General features: G+C 47.2%; 2 protein-coding genes and 1 non-coding gene across 4 annotated transcripts in view; all 3 read left to right on the top strand.

The window, feature by feature from the left end:
* Nucleotides 1-339: 339 nt before the first annotated feature.
* Nucleotides 340-4,683, top strand: RPLP2 (ribosomal protein lateral stalk subunit P2). 2 transcript variants are annotated; one of them, XM_027703076.1, is made up of 5 exons: nucleotides 340-453; nucleotides 855-978; nucleotides 2,647-2,695; nucleotides 4,078-4,176; nucleotides 4,562-4,683. In XM_027703076.1, exons 2-5 carry the CDS (start codon nucleotides 856-858, stop codon nucleotides 4,636-4,638), a joined length of 348 nt encoding a protein of 115 aa, XP_027558877.1. In that variant the 5' UTR covers nucleotides 340-453; nucleotide 855; the 3' UTR covers nucleotides 4,639-4,683. The 2 variants fall into 2 exon arrangements, with proteins under 2 accessions (XP_027558877.1, XP_027558885.1); XM_027703084.1 differs by lacking the exon at nucleotides 340-453 and adding an exon at nucleotides 715-733.
* Nucleotides 2,854-2,986, top strand: LOC113963316. Its single transcript, XR_003532739.1, has one exon. It is a non-coding gene; the product is annotated as a small nucleolar RNA SNORA52 (small nucleolar RNA).
* Nucleotides 4,684-10,766: 6,083 nt separating the features above from the next.
* Nucleotides 10,767-13,400, top strand: part of PNPLA2 (patatin like phospholipase domain containing 2) — a 30,059-nt gene continuing 27,425 nt past the window's right edge. Inside the window, exon 1 of the mRNA XM_027703062.1 lies at nucleotides 10,767-11,136. Coding sequence (XP_027558863.1) covers nucleotides 10,950-11,136 — 187 coding nt within the window. The 5' untranslated portion in view covers nucleotides 10,767-10,949. The remainder of the gene's footprint in view (nucleotides 11,137-13,400) is intronic.

Below are 13,400 nucleotides of genomic sequence, written 5' to 3'. Positions count from 1 at the left end.
GGGCTGCCCAGGGAGGTGGTGGAGTCACTGTCCCTGGAGGTGTTCAAGGAAAGACTGGACATGGCACTTAAGGCCATAGTCTAGTTGACATGGCAGGGTTAGGTCATAGGTTGGGCTCTGTGATCTTGGAGGTCTTTTCCCGCCTAGCAGAGCCTGTGACTGTGCGTTTTTGGAATGACACCCATCGCAATACGTGCCACGACTCCCCCCAGCAGCCCCTGGACGGGACAGGCGGCCGTGCTTCGCGCATGCGCCATCGGCCGCGCTGGCGGCGGCCGCGCTCGCGGCTCCCCATTGGTCCGCCCACGCGCCGCGGGCGCGGCCCAATGGGAGCGCTCGTTGTTGAGGGGTGTCGGGAAGAAGGCGTTGCCGAGGCTCCGCCCCTTCCCTTTCCTTGCCGCGCGGCCCTCGCGAGCGCACGTCCCAGGCCCGTGTCCCGCCGCCGCAGACAAAGTGAGTGCGCGGGGCTCCCCCCCGCCCCCCACTCGCGGGAATGGTCGCGCCCAGTCCACCCACCTCAGCCCGCAGCCGCCGGCGGGGCTCGGGAAAGAGCACTGCGGGCGGGGGGGGGGGGAATGGCGGCCATGTGCTCTCGGGCCTGCGGCTGAGCCGGGGCTGACGGAGGGACGGGACGGGCTGAGCCGAACGCTGCAGTCCCTCGGCGCAGAGCGGGAGCGTTTGCCGGACTGCCGTGTGCGGGCCCCGTGTTGGCAGAGGGCGGGCAGAGTGCAGGGTGCGCTGGTGCTGCTGTGCAAGCGAAGCCAGAGCGCTGTAGCGGGCAGGGTGCGGGCATGGGCTCCCCTGGGCCCTCCCTGGGCCGTGGGCTCTGAGGACGCCGCTCTCCTGTGTTGCAGGATGCGTTACGTCGCTGCTTATCTCCTCGCTGTGCTCGGGGGCAACGAGTCCCCTACGTCCAAGGACTTGAAGAAGATCCTCGACAGCGTCGGCATCGAGACGGACGATGAACGCATGAACAAGGTGGCGTTGCCTCTTAATCCCAGCGCCAGACATTGGAGCTGTTCCTTTGGCTTCAGTGTTCTGGTTACCTCTCTGTTGATTTGTGCCGATGTTCGGTGGCCCTTACGTGTGTGATTTCTAAAACGCTGCTGAGCCAATCACAGCTGTTTTTACAACTTTAGTTAGAAGTCTGGTTTTCTTATTCAACCCATGTCCTCCACAAAGGCCTCTTGTCAGTTGTTGCTGACTTTTGGTTGTTCAGTCTAATCGTTCTCAGTGAGATGGTGGCTAAAAATGAGTACACATTGAAAATAAGTTCTGTTCTGACATCATGTGTAGTCTGCACTTCCTGTTTGATTTTAGTTTCTGGTCAGTATTGATTCAGAACTAACGCTTCTGAAGGCCTGATTTTCAGTCATACATTCTTAGTGTGCTGCAAAGCACCATTTGTTTCTTCACCAAGAAACGTAGGCAAATCCTAACGTGGACTTTAAAGGTATTTGATACTAAGATGTAGGAAGATTTTGAAAATAAATGCTGAAATGGTTGTGTTGAAAGACAGACTTTTGAAGAAGAGAGTATTTTAACTAGAATTTTTCATGTAATAAAACAGATTTTCAGCATTGTGGACTTAAGAAATTAGTGGCCATGGGGAAAAAGAAAAAAATAACCAATAAAATGATCTTATCACCTACCCCATACTTGTATGTGGAGTGTTTCCAGAGAGGTAGAGGTAAAAAGAAGCTATTTTCCCAGTTGGAAACAGTGTTTTACCAGAGGCTCAACCAGACAATGGGTTGGCTGAGCTGACAGCATCCTTTTTATGGTTTGGGATGTTGGTTTGAACTCGTGATGCTCCTGTTTAAGTGCCAGGTCTTATGTCTTTGTCTTGTTTAGGTTTAATACCTTCATAATTGCTTTCTTTGATCCTCCAATATCTGGAATTTGTTTTGATTATAATTAATCCTTTTCTATTTTCATTGGCTGTATCTTAAGCCAGTGTAAATATAGTGAAGTCTTAAAAGCACCTTTCTCCTGGATGGAGCAAGAACGCAGGCACAGTGTTTCACATGTCCCACGCTCCCTGCGAGCAGAAGGTACCTGTTGGAAAACTCTTGGTTGAAGTCCTTTGGCTACTCAGCAGTGTTCACCACTGACTCTTGATAGGCAGGACTCACCAGTAAGGTCTGGGGCATTATTTTTAAGTACTTTCTTGCTTTAGCAATGTTTGGGTTTGTGTTTTATACAATAGGCAGCTTGGTTGTTAACATTTGGTAAGGCTGGGAAGGGGACCTTGTGGTTTTTGGTACAGGACCCAGTGCTCCAGAGCCTCCCAGGGGGCATTAAGCAAGAAATGTTAACAGTCCCTCAGTGACTAACACACCAATAGTGGGGTTTGCTAATTGGCTCCACAACATCTGTGTATCCTCCTTTCTGCAAGATCCTTGGATTCATTATGGATTTACTGTAACAGATTTCTTGAAAAAGCTTTCACAGAAAAGTATAAAAGCCTTGGTGGAAGTTTTCATTTCAATGTCCTGTTTCTTCCACTGAGAAATAAAGAATTTTGGGGCTGTGTAAGCATCAGGATGTAGCCATTGTACGTGATGATTAATCAGAACTTAATTAAATGTAGTTTATTCTTATGCTGGTTTGAAAGTATTAACATTCTAAACTTTATTTACACAGGTTATTAGTGAGCTGAATGGAAAAAACATCGAAGATGTTATTGCTCAGGGTAAGTAGAGTCTCTGAGTGTTACAGGTAATTGTCTCTGCTACTTTGATAACTTAGATCTGAGAATGTGGAACTGCTGCCAACTCCCTGATTGTTGGTCCGTTTAGCTTTGCGGTTGAGGACTTCTATGCTGGATTGCAGCTGAATTGGCTGAAATCCAGGTCCATTCTAATTCCCTGCAGGTCAGTGCCAGTACCTGCTGGGTTTCGCTTGTGGACCACATTAAACTGGAGAACTTAAGCATGTATGAGCTTACTGGTGCTCTGCTCATGATGTAGTTTTCTGGACATGTTGACTGGAGAAAGAGTCAGCTTTCCTTCAGGGTCTCTGGATTTTTTGTGTTTGCCCACTTGTTGTGCACTAATGATGTAAAAGGTAAAGAATGCATTGTGAGTTGGTACGGGGGGGGGCACAGTTACACCCTCGCGAGGAGCACGAGCCTCTCCAGTGCACCTCTCTTCTAGAGCTCCCCAAGTCTGGCGTTTCCTTTTTCCTGAGATGGGACTCTGAGTGCTGACTTCCATAGAAACTTGTGCTCTTACCAAAGCTGGAACTTTTAACATGAATTGGTTAAAGATGGAACTTTTAGCATGAATTGACTGGGTCATAGGGCTGAAGTAAAGCAGAGCTGAGGTAGAGCAAAGGTTTCTGATTAATGAATTTTTATTTTTTTGCGAGTGTGTAGGCACAAGGGAACTTTTAGGCATATTTTTGCTTAAAGGTTGCCAGGAGTTTGCCTGGCTTTGCTGTGAGGTCACGTGAACACTTCTGTCCACGTGATCTGAAGACCTAAGAGAGCTATTGTGCATGAGCTTACAACACACTTATGCTATCTCCTTCTGTAATACTTTAAGTAAATTGTTTCTCAGAACATACTGACATGCATATGAAACATGTTTGTTTACTTTGCTATTTTATTAGAGGTTGAAGTAACACGGAATTATTTAGAAACTGATTCCCAGAAATTGGAATACAGGCAAACACGGTGTGTACGTGACCTCTGAATGCCAAGGGAGCCTTGGTATGTGAAAGACAGATGCCAGAGAACTAGTAGGCTTTCCAAATATGAGCATAAATCAGGAGTCTCAAAGGAGATGCAACAGTGTTCATAGGGTGCTGGGCAATTTGTTTAAAATACTGTCCTCTTTGCCATAAATACATCTTTCCCCTTCTCTCCTGTGTGATCCAGTCATGCCTTCAGGGTTCTCTATACCCTTAAAAAAAAAAGAGGTGGGGGGGGGAACCAGTGCTCCTCAGCAAAGAGCGACAGGTTCAGTCCATGAGACAGGATCTGTTTTTTCTGCACTGTCATTTCTCTTCCATTTCCCCCGACCTCTGTGCTTGGGATGAGCGTTTAAATACTTTCTCTTCTGTCCCTCTCAGGTAATGGAAAACTTGCCAGCATGCCGGCTGGGGGAGCGGTGGCAGTCTCTGCTGGAGGGGGCTCTGCTGCCCCTGCTGCAGCTGCTGCCCCTGCTGCTGGTGAGTATGAGTGGAGAGGCACGGGCAGCTCCTTTAGTTCAAATTTCAAGGCTTGTTCACTTTGGCAGTTCAGTATGTGATGGACATGTAAACTGAACAGTTACTTTTCATTTGGGCAATCAGAAGCATTTGCTCTTTGTCCACCTTAAGAGTGGTCTGGCTTAGAACCGAGAATCAAACAGACTTGGTGGCGTAAAGCACATCCCTGCAATAGTGTCCGTGTCCCCTTCGTGTTTGTATTTGGCTGTTAAAAGGGATTGGGATGAACCATGGAGACTGAAGTGTCAATAATATGGGAGCTGAGATCACCAAAACTTGTATAGTGAAAATCTGTGGTGCAAAAAGTGTTTAAACTGACCATTTGCTTGGTCTTTTTTTCCTTCAGCTGAGGAGAAAAAGGAAGAGAAGAAAGAGGAATCTGAAGAATCTGATGATGACATGGGATTCGGCCTATTTGATTAATTATTTGTTATAGAGAAATTATTAAAATTCTTTGTTTTAAATGTTTTTGAGTTTATTATTATTACCATCCAAGTGCTGTTGGATTCAGACAGCTGTTCTTAAAATAGCTCTGACAGGCTTTGATTTTTATCTCTGTCTGCAGCAGGTGTGTGAATTTTCTGCCAAGCCATTGGACTCAGCTATTAAAGTACTGAGGAAATGGCAAAGCTTGTGTGAACCTGGATGCTTGTTTTGACACTGGTCTTTCTTAAACAGTATGTGGAAGTGGAATCTACCTGATGTTAACCTTCTCCCAGTAAAGAGTCCCATGTATTCATCAATAATAGGACTTTATTTCTGAGGATCTGTTTTTTCAGTTCCAAAACATGAAACTGAATGGACATCAGGTCTGGATTAGTCAAAAACATCATAATTTCAGAGCTCACTTTAATTTTTTTTTAAATATTTTAAAAGGACCGATTTCATCTATGTGTTAGATTTCTAAGATCTAGGGACAGTACCAATAAAATGCTTGACTGCTTGGGTTTCATGTTATATCCATATGCTTAACACAATCTCTTAAGAAAAAACCCCATACTGCACTGAGATGAGTGTAAAGGTGCCCTTCCTGCTGAATGGCTGTTCTCAGGGTAGCTGAGCTATCAGGATGTGAATCACCTTGATCTAAACAAAGAGAAACTTGCATGGATCCGTGGTGGTTTTGGAGAACTGAAGCTGATCTCTGGTGTGCCCAGAAGAATTCATCAGGTTGGGAGGACAGTAAATTTTGCTTTATTTGTAAGTGTCTTCTGCTACAAGACGGTTTTGGCAGGCAACTTACCCAGACTTCTTGTGGAAGTCATCTGTCAGTGTTGAGAGTACAAACTGCAGCAGTGATGATCTTCCCATGCCAGGTTTGCACAGGTGGTGTCACAAAGGTGTCCTGGAGCAGTGTGTACTGTGGAGCTCTTCCTATGTTGTTTTGGGAGGAAAAAACCAAGCACTAGCTGATACAGCTGTGTTCTTTATGACTCATTGGACTAAGCATGGCAAGTACTTCTGAGAGGAGAGATGGGTGAAATCCAAGTAGGAAAAAACTATTTTATCTCCCTGTGGTGCGCTGAGAGGAAACGCCCAATACTTCACAGCAGCCAAGGAAGAGAGCAGTTGAAAGAGCCTCAAAATGGCCATGATTTAAGCGACTAACCCTTGCTGCCCCTCTGGGCCTGCTGCAAGAAAAAACTACAGGAGGTAACAGTGCCAATACCTTTCATCTACTTTGGCTCTTAAGTCCTATCATGGTGATCTGGTAGTAATGAAAAACACTCATGTTCACTGTAGTTCCCTGTCAGACTTGTAATAATGGCAACGGTTCAGCCCTGTGAGTGGTGCAGGTATACCTGTGTTTCTTTCTGTGGTGATTTTTCCATTTCAGGTTACTGAAAAAAAGTGGTTCTTTGATGTGACTTTACTGAGAGGTACCCCCCTTGCCCCATATTGCCTTGCTTGGATGCTGCAATAGCAAAGTTGATGTTTTCCCAGGAAGGGACGGCCCGGTCACGCCACTCAGCAGGGTTTTTCCATGCACAAAGGAATTTGTTTCAATGGCACTGAGCTATTCGATGCGTTTGCTGTGCCCAGGCCTGCGGGATGACACTGAAACCTGTGGTGCCAGCTGCTGGCTATTGAGGTTGAGGGGAGGAGTACAACTACAGCTAGATAACTTCTTCACCCTATTTTTGTCTGTCTTCTCTGTGTGACCTGTTAAACCTTGAGTTACGGACCTGATTCTGTGCTGGGTGTCCTCTTAACACTGTTAAATTCCTTCCTGAAGGTGCATAATTTTAATGAAAACTACTGTAGCTCAATCTGCTATGAGAAAAAGGACAGCTCATTTGGTAAACTGCTTAGAGAAGAAATTTTGGGGGGCAGCTCTCAGAGAAGGCACGGAAAATACAGCACTTGCTACATTATCTCAGGGAACCAGTGTTTGTAACATAACCACCTCCTAGGTGTTCCTCGAGAAGGTCAGGGCACAGCTCTGCTCCAAGATTTCATACGTTTTACAAAATTGGCTAAAACCTCTGCATGGTAAATGTTTCTTCTGAAAGCAAAATCAAAACCTATTAAGCTTTCTTTCCCCTTTACCTCTTTGTGAAACAGTTGTCACCTGATGGCTTTGTATATGAGCAGTGCTGTGCCTGAAAGTCTGTTGCAGACTTGTTCGGTGCACTGGATGGAGTTAACGGCTCGATTCTGCTGGTTTCAATGAGCTTCAGATATGAAGGAGCTGGGATTCCTACTCCTGCTCTGTAGTCACTGTTCTGAATTTTCAAGTGTCACTTATGCCTTTTCAGACTTAGTAATGATTTCTAAAGGGAAGGGTACTGATGGGGTGGATGTGTTTATTCCACGATGCTGTCAGAGAAAACTAGTGCCTGTAAACACTTGGACTTGTGGCCTAGTCCGTCCCCTTGCAGAATCAATTTTAGTTGGAACTAATTTGTCCTGAATTTTTCATAGAGAAAGGTTCAAGGGCACTGAAGAGAAGAGAAAGGGAAAGATAGTTTTGTGCCTGGAGATTACATTGGTAACTGATCATTACCAAAATGACAGGAGGAGACAGTTATTTAGTCATAGGCTTGACATTGAATTGTGTGAGCTTTCCTCACTAGGACACAAATGCTGCATCTCAAATCAGCTCTGACTGAAAATCATTGCTAACAAACACCATGGGCCAGGGAGAGTAACATGACATCTTCACTACTTGGAAGGCAGGGAGAACGTCCTGGACGCTACTGTAAAGCAATAAGCAACAGCTCCCTGGGGCCACTCTCAAATTAGCTGGTTTCACTCTTACTACTAAGGCCCAATTTTGCAAGCTGCTACATGCAGACAGGCTGCTGAACTTGGTATGTTTGACGCACGTAGGGAGAGATATCTGTTGTAGCTTTCCAAGAAGGAAAATTCAGTCCCAAGAGAGTAGGACAAGGGGACCAATCCTTTGCTTCAGGAGATGCTCCTGTGAAGCAAGTGCCAAGTGTTTGTCATGGAATGGCCTGATACACACAAACATCAAAGGTGAGAAAAAGACATCAGAGTCAGGCTTTCCAGTGATGCAAAGTCCAACTCAAGTTGGGCTTCGTGACCACTACACTAGTCTTGCTGATTATGGGCAACAGTATTAGAATAACATTCAGAAGTCTGTAGCAGACTGCCTGTCATCTTCCCTTGAATTCCCAATGGCCGGTATCAACCAGGGTCCTACCTGAAAAAACAAATAGAGATTGTTTGCTTGTACATTCTTATCTCATATGTACTAACTGCTCACCATTCCTTAGGCTAGAAAATAAACCCAACAACGAGAGATTGCACACAAAGCTGCCTCAGTGGCATCTCAACATGTAAGGGCATGAGTGAACTTGCAATGTTCCAATAGGAGTTTGATACACGTGAAAAGCTGCCTTGTAAATCTCGCTGATCTGGCTTATTTCCTCATTGTGAGCAATAGCAGAACTATGGTACTTTCTTATTAAGGGGGAAAAAGATTAGTTTAGGGAGTTAATTTAATTTTGAGAAAAACACAGTTGTTTGCCAGCCTACTCACACCAGTGCCCAGGCAGCACTTCACAAGAGATTAGCATTCACATGGTTCATTTCATCAACCTGTTTCAGCAGGGCAGCATTAACCTCCTCAAATAAGTAACCTTGAGGGCCAAGGCAGAGTGATGTAAACAACTCAGGATGAGATTGCTGTTGAGAAATCCAGTGAAACTAACCCCAGCATTATCACAGCGCTGTCGTTTCTGTTTTCCAGAACATTAAGGTTTGTGAAAGGCCAAAAAAAGGGAGCAGCGTTGTCTTGAGAATGAAGATGTTCTTGTAATTACAAGCATTAGGGAGGTATCTGCAAACAAGGTTCAGTGCTCAGCTTTGCCACAGAATTCCACTGAAGTCACAGCCCATTGACTGGTTCTTCTGCAGAACAGTCCCTGTTCTGGAAAAGGGCAAGACACGATGTTTTCTTTGGGTTCGACTACATGAAGATACCTTTCTGTGTCATCAGGAGCATGGGGTGAAAGCCCTATGATCATCTTGGTGTTAAGGGCCTTTAAGAGAGTCACAGTGCAGGTGTGCCAGTGCTCACTTCTCCAGGTGGAGGAGATGAGGGCTGACAGGGCTTACATAACCACATCAAACGCAAGGAAGGAAGGAAATTACAAAAGCAAGTACAGTTATGAGAGGAAGAGAGAGAAGGGTGGGTATGAGCAGAGGACTTGAGATAAGGCAGGTTAATTCTTTAGGTGCTCCAGAGTCAGCTAATATCTATTAAGGGTAGTTCCTGGCAGCTAGATGAGGTGGTGGGCTCCAGGGCAGGACCTGAAAGGAAGATAAAGCTGTACTCCTGCCTGTCTGATGAAAGAAAAGCACAAACATTTAATGAAAAAGCACTCTGTCTGTAGAGGCTGGAGTGTGATGCCTAACTTGACCTCAAATATTGGATTTATACAAGGGTTACCTGCCGAATTTGGTTACTTCAGTCACCCGACTGTGAGGCAATAGACTGAGGCATTGAACAGCTATTCTTGCAACCTGGATGGTCTCTCTGTGAGGAGGGTATCAGCCTATGTTGTATCGTTTGAAAGGATATTTGGAGTGGAAGGAACAGGAGAGGGGCTACTTGGATGACCTCCACTAACATAATTGGTGAAATTCCCGTGGGGAGGAAAGCCTGGCTTTGTTTAGTCTGGGAGCTGTTAAGGACAGGTATAATTGTATCCCAAATGAGAAACTTTTGACTGGTTATAAGAAAACTAATCCAAAGAGCTTTATGCCATGATGAATTAAGTAGCTTTTTAAACTTTTTTAGGAAGTGCTTTTGCCCTATGTTGTTTCCATTAAAAAACTAACTATACTTTTTGTTTTGTATCCCCCAAACCTCCCTCCTGCTGATCTTGCTTTGTCGCTCTGAGTTGAGCAGTCTGCTTCTTGTTATGCTGATGCTTTTGATATCCCTGTAAACTTTCATAATTATCTAATTGTTTGAATGACTGTAGCCTGTATTGTTTATGACAAGGGGATCTTTGTAGCTTCTGAAAGCTATTTTGATCTCCTGCTAGCACTGGCCTTTCACCCAATAGTGCTCTGTGGTGAGCTGATACACCATGGGCTTGCTTGTGCAGAAGCACTACTGAAAATTGCAGTTGCCCTGACCAAAGGTAAGTGCTTTGGTGAGCTTAGACGCATATGGAGAAAAAAGGTTGAGAGAAGGTTAGCAAAGGCAAGCAACTGTGTGTGTTTTGGTGAGTAGTATATAACAGTATACAACTTCCTCATGAGGGGAAGTGAGTGGGGAGACACTCATCTCTTCTCTCTGGTGACCAGCGGAAGAACCTGAGGGAATGGCCTGAAGTTGTGTCAGGGGAGGTTTACATTGGTACTAGAAAAAGGTTACTCACCTGGAGGGTGGTTGGGCTCTGGAACATGGTCCTCAGGGAAGTGGTCACAACACCAAACATAGAGGAGTTCAAGAAGCATTTGGACAACACTGTCGGGCACGTGGTGTGATTCTTGGGGTGCCCTGTGAAGGGCTGAGTTGGACTCAATGATCCTTGGGGGTCCCTTCCAACTCAGGATATTCTGTGATTCTAAGAGTTTTGAGACAGAGAAAGCTGTTAAGGGGGGACTGCCTTTTTCCCAATTCTTACGATGTAGCTGTGCCAAGTCTTGCCTACTTCTGGCTCCTCAGCTTTTTGTGGAAGGGGAAAGCTTTTCCCTTCCTCTCACGTTTCTTACCCATCCCCCGAAAAACCAAGGAAACCCCAAGAACTTGGAGCAGAAGCTTCCAATAAATAGCTTGTTTAGTGGGGGGAGAGCAGCCTGCTGCTCCGGTACAGGGCGAAGCTTGGGATGCTGCGAGGAGCAGCTGACTCAGCCCCTACCGCTTCAGAGCGGCGCTAGCACGGCTTTAGTAGCTCGATAGGCGGTGACTGCCCCCAGTGCCCACGGGCCGGGAACGGGGTTCACCGGAGGAAGGGTTGGGAGGAGGGGCCGGGCGATCCCGCCCCAGCCGGGGCTGCGGAGGGGCGGTGGCCGTGCCGGGGGCGGGCCCGACGGCCGGGCCGCCGCATAAAAGCTCGGCCTCCGCCGCTGGTAAGCCGGCGGCAAATCTTGCCGTGTTCCAGGTCCCTTAGCCCGGCAGCAGAGCCTCCCGCATCTCCTGTCTGTCCCGAGGCGGTGCGAGAGGAGATCCGCGACTTCCCCGCCCGCCGCGGCTGCTGCTGCTGCTGCTTCCCGCGGGGCCCCCCCGCCTCCCGCGGGGCGCGGAGGCCATGTTCCCGCCCGACTCCACCTGGAATATCTCCTTCGCCGGCTGCGGCTTCCTAGGGGTGTACCACATCGGGGTGGCCAGCTGCCTGCAGGAACATGCCCCTTTCCTCGTCGCCAACGCCAAGAAGGTGTACGGCGCCTCGGCCGGGGCGCTCACCGCCACCGCCCTCGTCAGCGGCGCCTGCCTCGGTAAGCGCGGGGCGAGCCCGGCGCTCCTTCGCCTCTTCTTTCGCTGTTGTTAATTTCTTAGTTTCTGAGTAGCGAGGGGGGGTGTGCGTGGAAATAGCTCTGCGCCCTCCCGCTCCCGAGAGGCGCTTTAAGACCTTTTACCCCCAGCACACCCCCCCCCCGCACTCTTCCCCTGGTATCTGACGAGGGTGGCTGAGGTCAAGGAGGCCCCGACAGTAGGAAGTCGGCACAGTGGTCCTGGTTCTGACACACACACAAACACACCCTACCCCTCATGTAACGTGGGCTTATTGGGCTCGCTTCGTAGGTTTGGCTTGCTCGGGTGTAGGTCTGGCGGGGTTCTTGGTGAGAAGAGGAGCTTCTTGCCATGTGGGCACCAGCTCTTGGTGGCCGCAAATGGGAGGCAAAGCAGCTGGAGGTGGAGATACCGAGCACCTGTATACAGGTGAGAGTCGGACAGCATCTCTGAGTAGGGCATCTTTTAATCTGCATGTTTATTTCTGGAAGAGGGTTATTCCTTAGGGTGTTGGGCACTGAGGAATTCTCTTGCCCTCTGCAAGAGCTAGATCTCCAGTTCAGATCTCTGTTTTCAAGTTACAGAATAAACCTTAAAAAGTTATCTCTGAAGCAGACACAGTGTAGAGTGTCCCTGTGTCTGGGGAACAGCTGAAGAAAATGGTCTGTGGTGCCTCCTGGCTTTTTGTTGTTTTGGGGGGGGAAGTCAACAAACACGTGATAGAGTCTGTACTTGGAAGCTTTTATGTTGAGAATACAAATGCAGAAAAGTATCTTAAGCTTGAAAGGGAAATGTGGTGTCAGAGAATCAGGTATATCTATATAGTCTCAGAATTCTGAGCCTCTCCTAGAGCCGAGGGAAGCCAGAGCTATGTACTGCTTGAAGTCCTCTCACTTTGATGGCAGGTGTTTTTCCACAGCACTTCCTTTTCTTTGGAGAAGGTAGAGTTTTGAGATGTAGCCTTCGTGCACCACAAGTTAGCTTTTTCTGTGCAGTTAGGTTTAAAATTTTCCTTCCTGACTACTTTGTTTACAGACATGCCCAATGAAGCGCAACTGTAACTTCTGGAGCCTTATGGGAAGCTTTTAACAGCTGTTCAGACCCCCATCGGAGGTCTCAAAAGCTGTAATAATGCCAAGGTGCCAGCTTTTATCCTGGACAAGGGAAAAGGCCTCCCCTAATCCCTTCTTGTATAGGGATCCGTTTACAGATAGCTGCCAGGGGTTTGGTTGCTTTAATTACTGTTGCTTCCATTGAAGAGGTGACTGCCCAATTAGTTCCCTAAGGGAGTGGTCCCTGTGCCACTCGAAGGTGTGGCACAAGTGTGAGACAGGCTGATGGTAGTGCCCAAATCCTTTGCCTTGCTCAAGTGCTGAGCAAGCCTGTTATCATGTCTATCTTGCCCTTGCTATTTATATGTCCAGAACATCCACAGAGTGCCAGGGATTGCCCTCAGATGCCTCAGGGAGGCACCCAGCCTGGTAGAGAGCTTTCTGTGAATTGGAATAGGTTTTCCCACTCCCTATGAGGTACTATGGGTGGCCCCTCAGTTAGGAACCACCTTCTAGGAGGCAGCACTCACCTACCTTCTGAAGGAGGGCAAACTGTGATGTTTAAAGCTAGCCAGGGCTTGGATCTTGGGTGTTCAAGTTCAATCTTCAGTCTGATGTCTCTAAAATAGTTTTCTTCTGACTCACCTATGTGACTGGCATATACCTTGGGTGGAGAGCAGCTCTAAGGCAACAGGGTGGACTTCTGAAAGTAAAAGCAAATGGGGTGCATGGCTGGCACATGGTATTCCTGCACTTTGTCCATATCATAAACCCTCTTGACAGTGCAGCTTCCAGGCAGAGGTCCAGAGGTTAGAATGAAATCATAGGGGGAAAAGGGGACAGGGCAGAAGGTACAGCTGAGCCTGTAGTAGGAGAGCAGTTCAATCTAGTGCAGGCTCTTGTAGGGTCCGAACTATGTGTGTCTGCTATGTGGCTGTTTTCTGCTTGAGAGAGCAGGTGTTATAGCCCATGGGCTTTTAATCTATGGAACTGCTACCCTGCACTGTCTGTTGCCCTGCCCATCAAACTGGAATGCTAAGTAGTGTCTCTTGATAAGCAGAAGGGAATTTTGCAGAAGCTTTGCTTATTTGGCTGTGTGTAGGTAAGGTTAGTGCCTTCATGCCTGTGTACTTGGGTGTGAACAGAATGAGACTCTACTGTGCAAAGACAAATATTTCCTGGGGAGGAGTGAAAAA

The sequence above is a fragment of the Neopelma chrysocephalum genome, unplaced genomic scaffold, assembly GCF_003984885.1.
Source record: "Neopelma chrysocephalum unplaced genomic scaffold, ASM398488v2 Primary Assembly neopelma1_24, whole genome shotgun sequence".
NCBI lineage: Eukaryota > Metazoa > Chordata > Aves > Passeriformes > Pipridae > Neopelma > Neopelma chrysocephalum.
Note: the sequence above shows the minus strand (reverse complement) of the source record. Positions and strands in the feature narration are given on the sequence as shown.

What these genes read in the sequence shown, in the direction of transcription:
- RPLP2 (XM_027703076.1), top strand. Translation starts at nt 856, where the DNA reads ATGCGTTACGTCGCTGCTTATCTCCTCGCTGTGCTCGGGGGCAACGAG. An exon ending in ACGATGAACGCATGAACAAG is followed by an intron (nt 979 to 2,646) that starts GTGGCGTTGCCT and finishes TTATTTACACAG; the next exon opens with GTTATTAGTGAGCTGAATGG. An exon ending in AGCTGCTGCCCCTGCTGCTG is followed by an intron (nt 4,177 to 4,561) that starts GTGAGTATGAGT and finishes TTTTTCCTTCAG; the next exon opens with CTGAGGAGAAAAAGGAAGAG.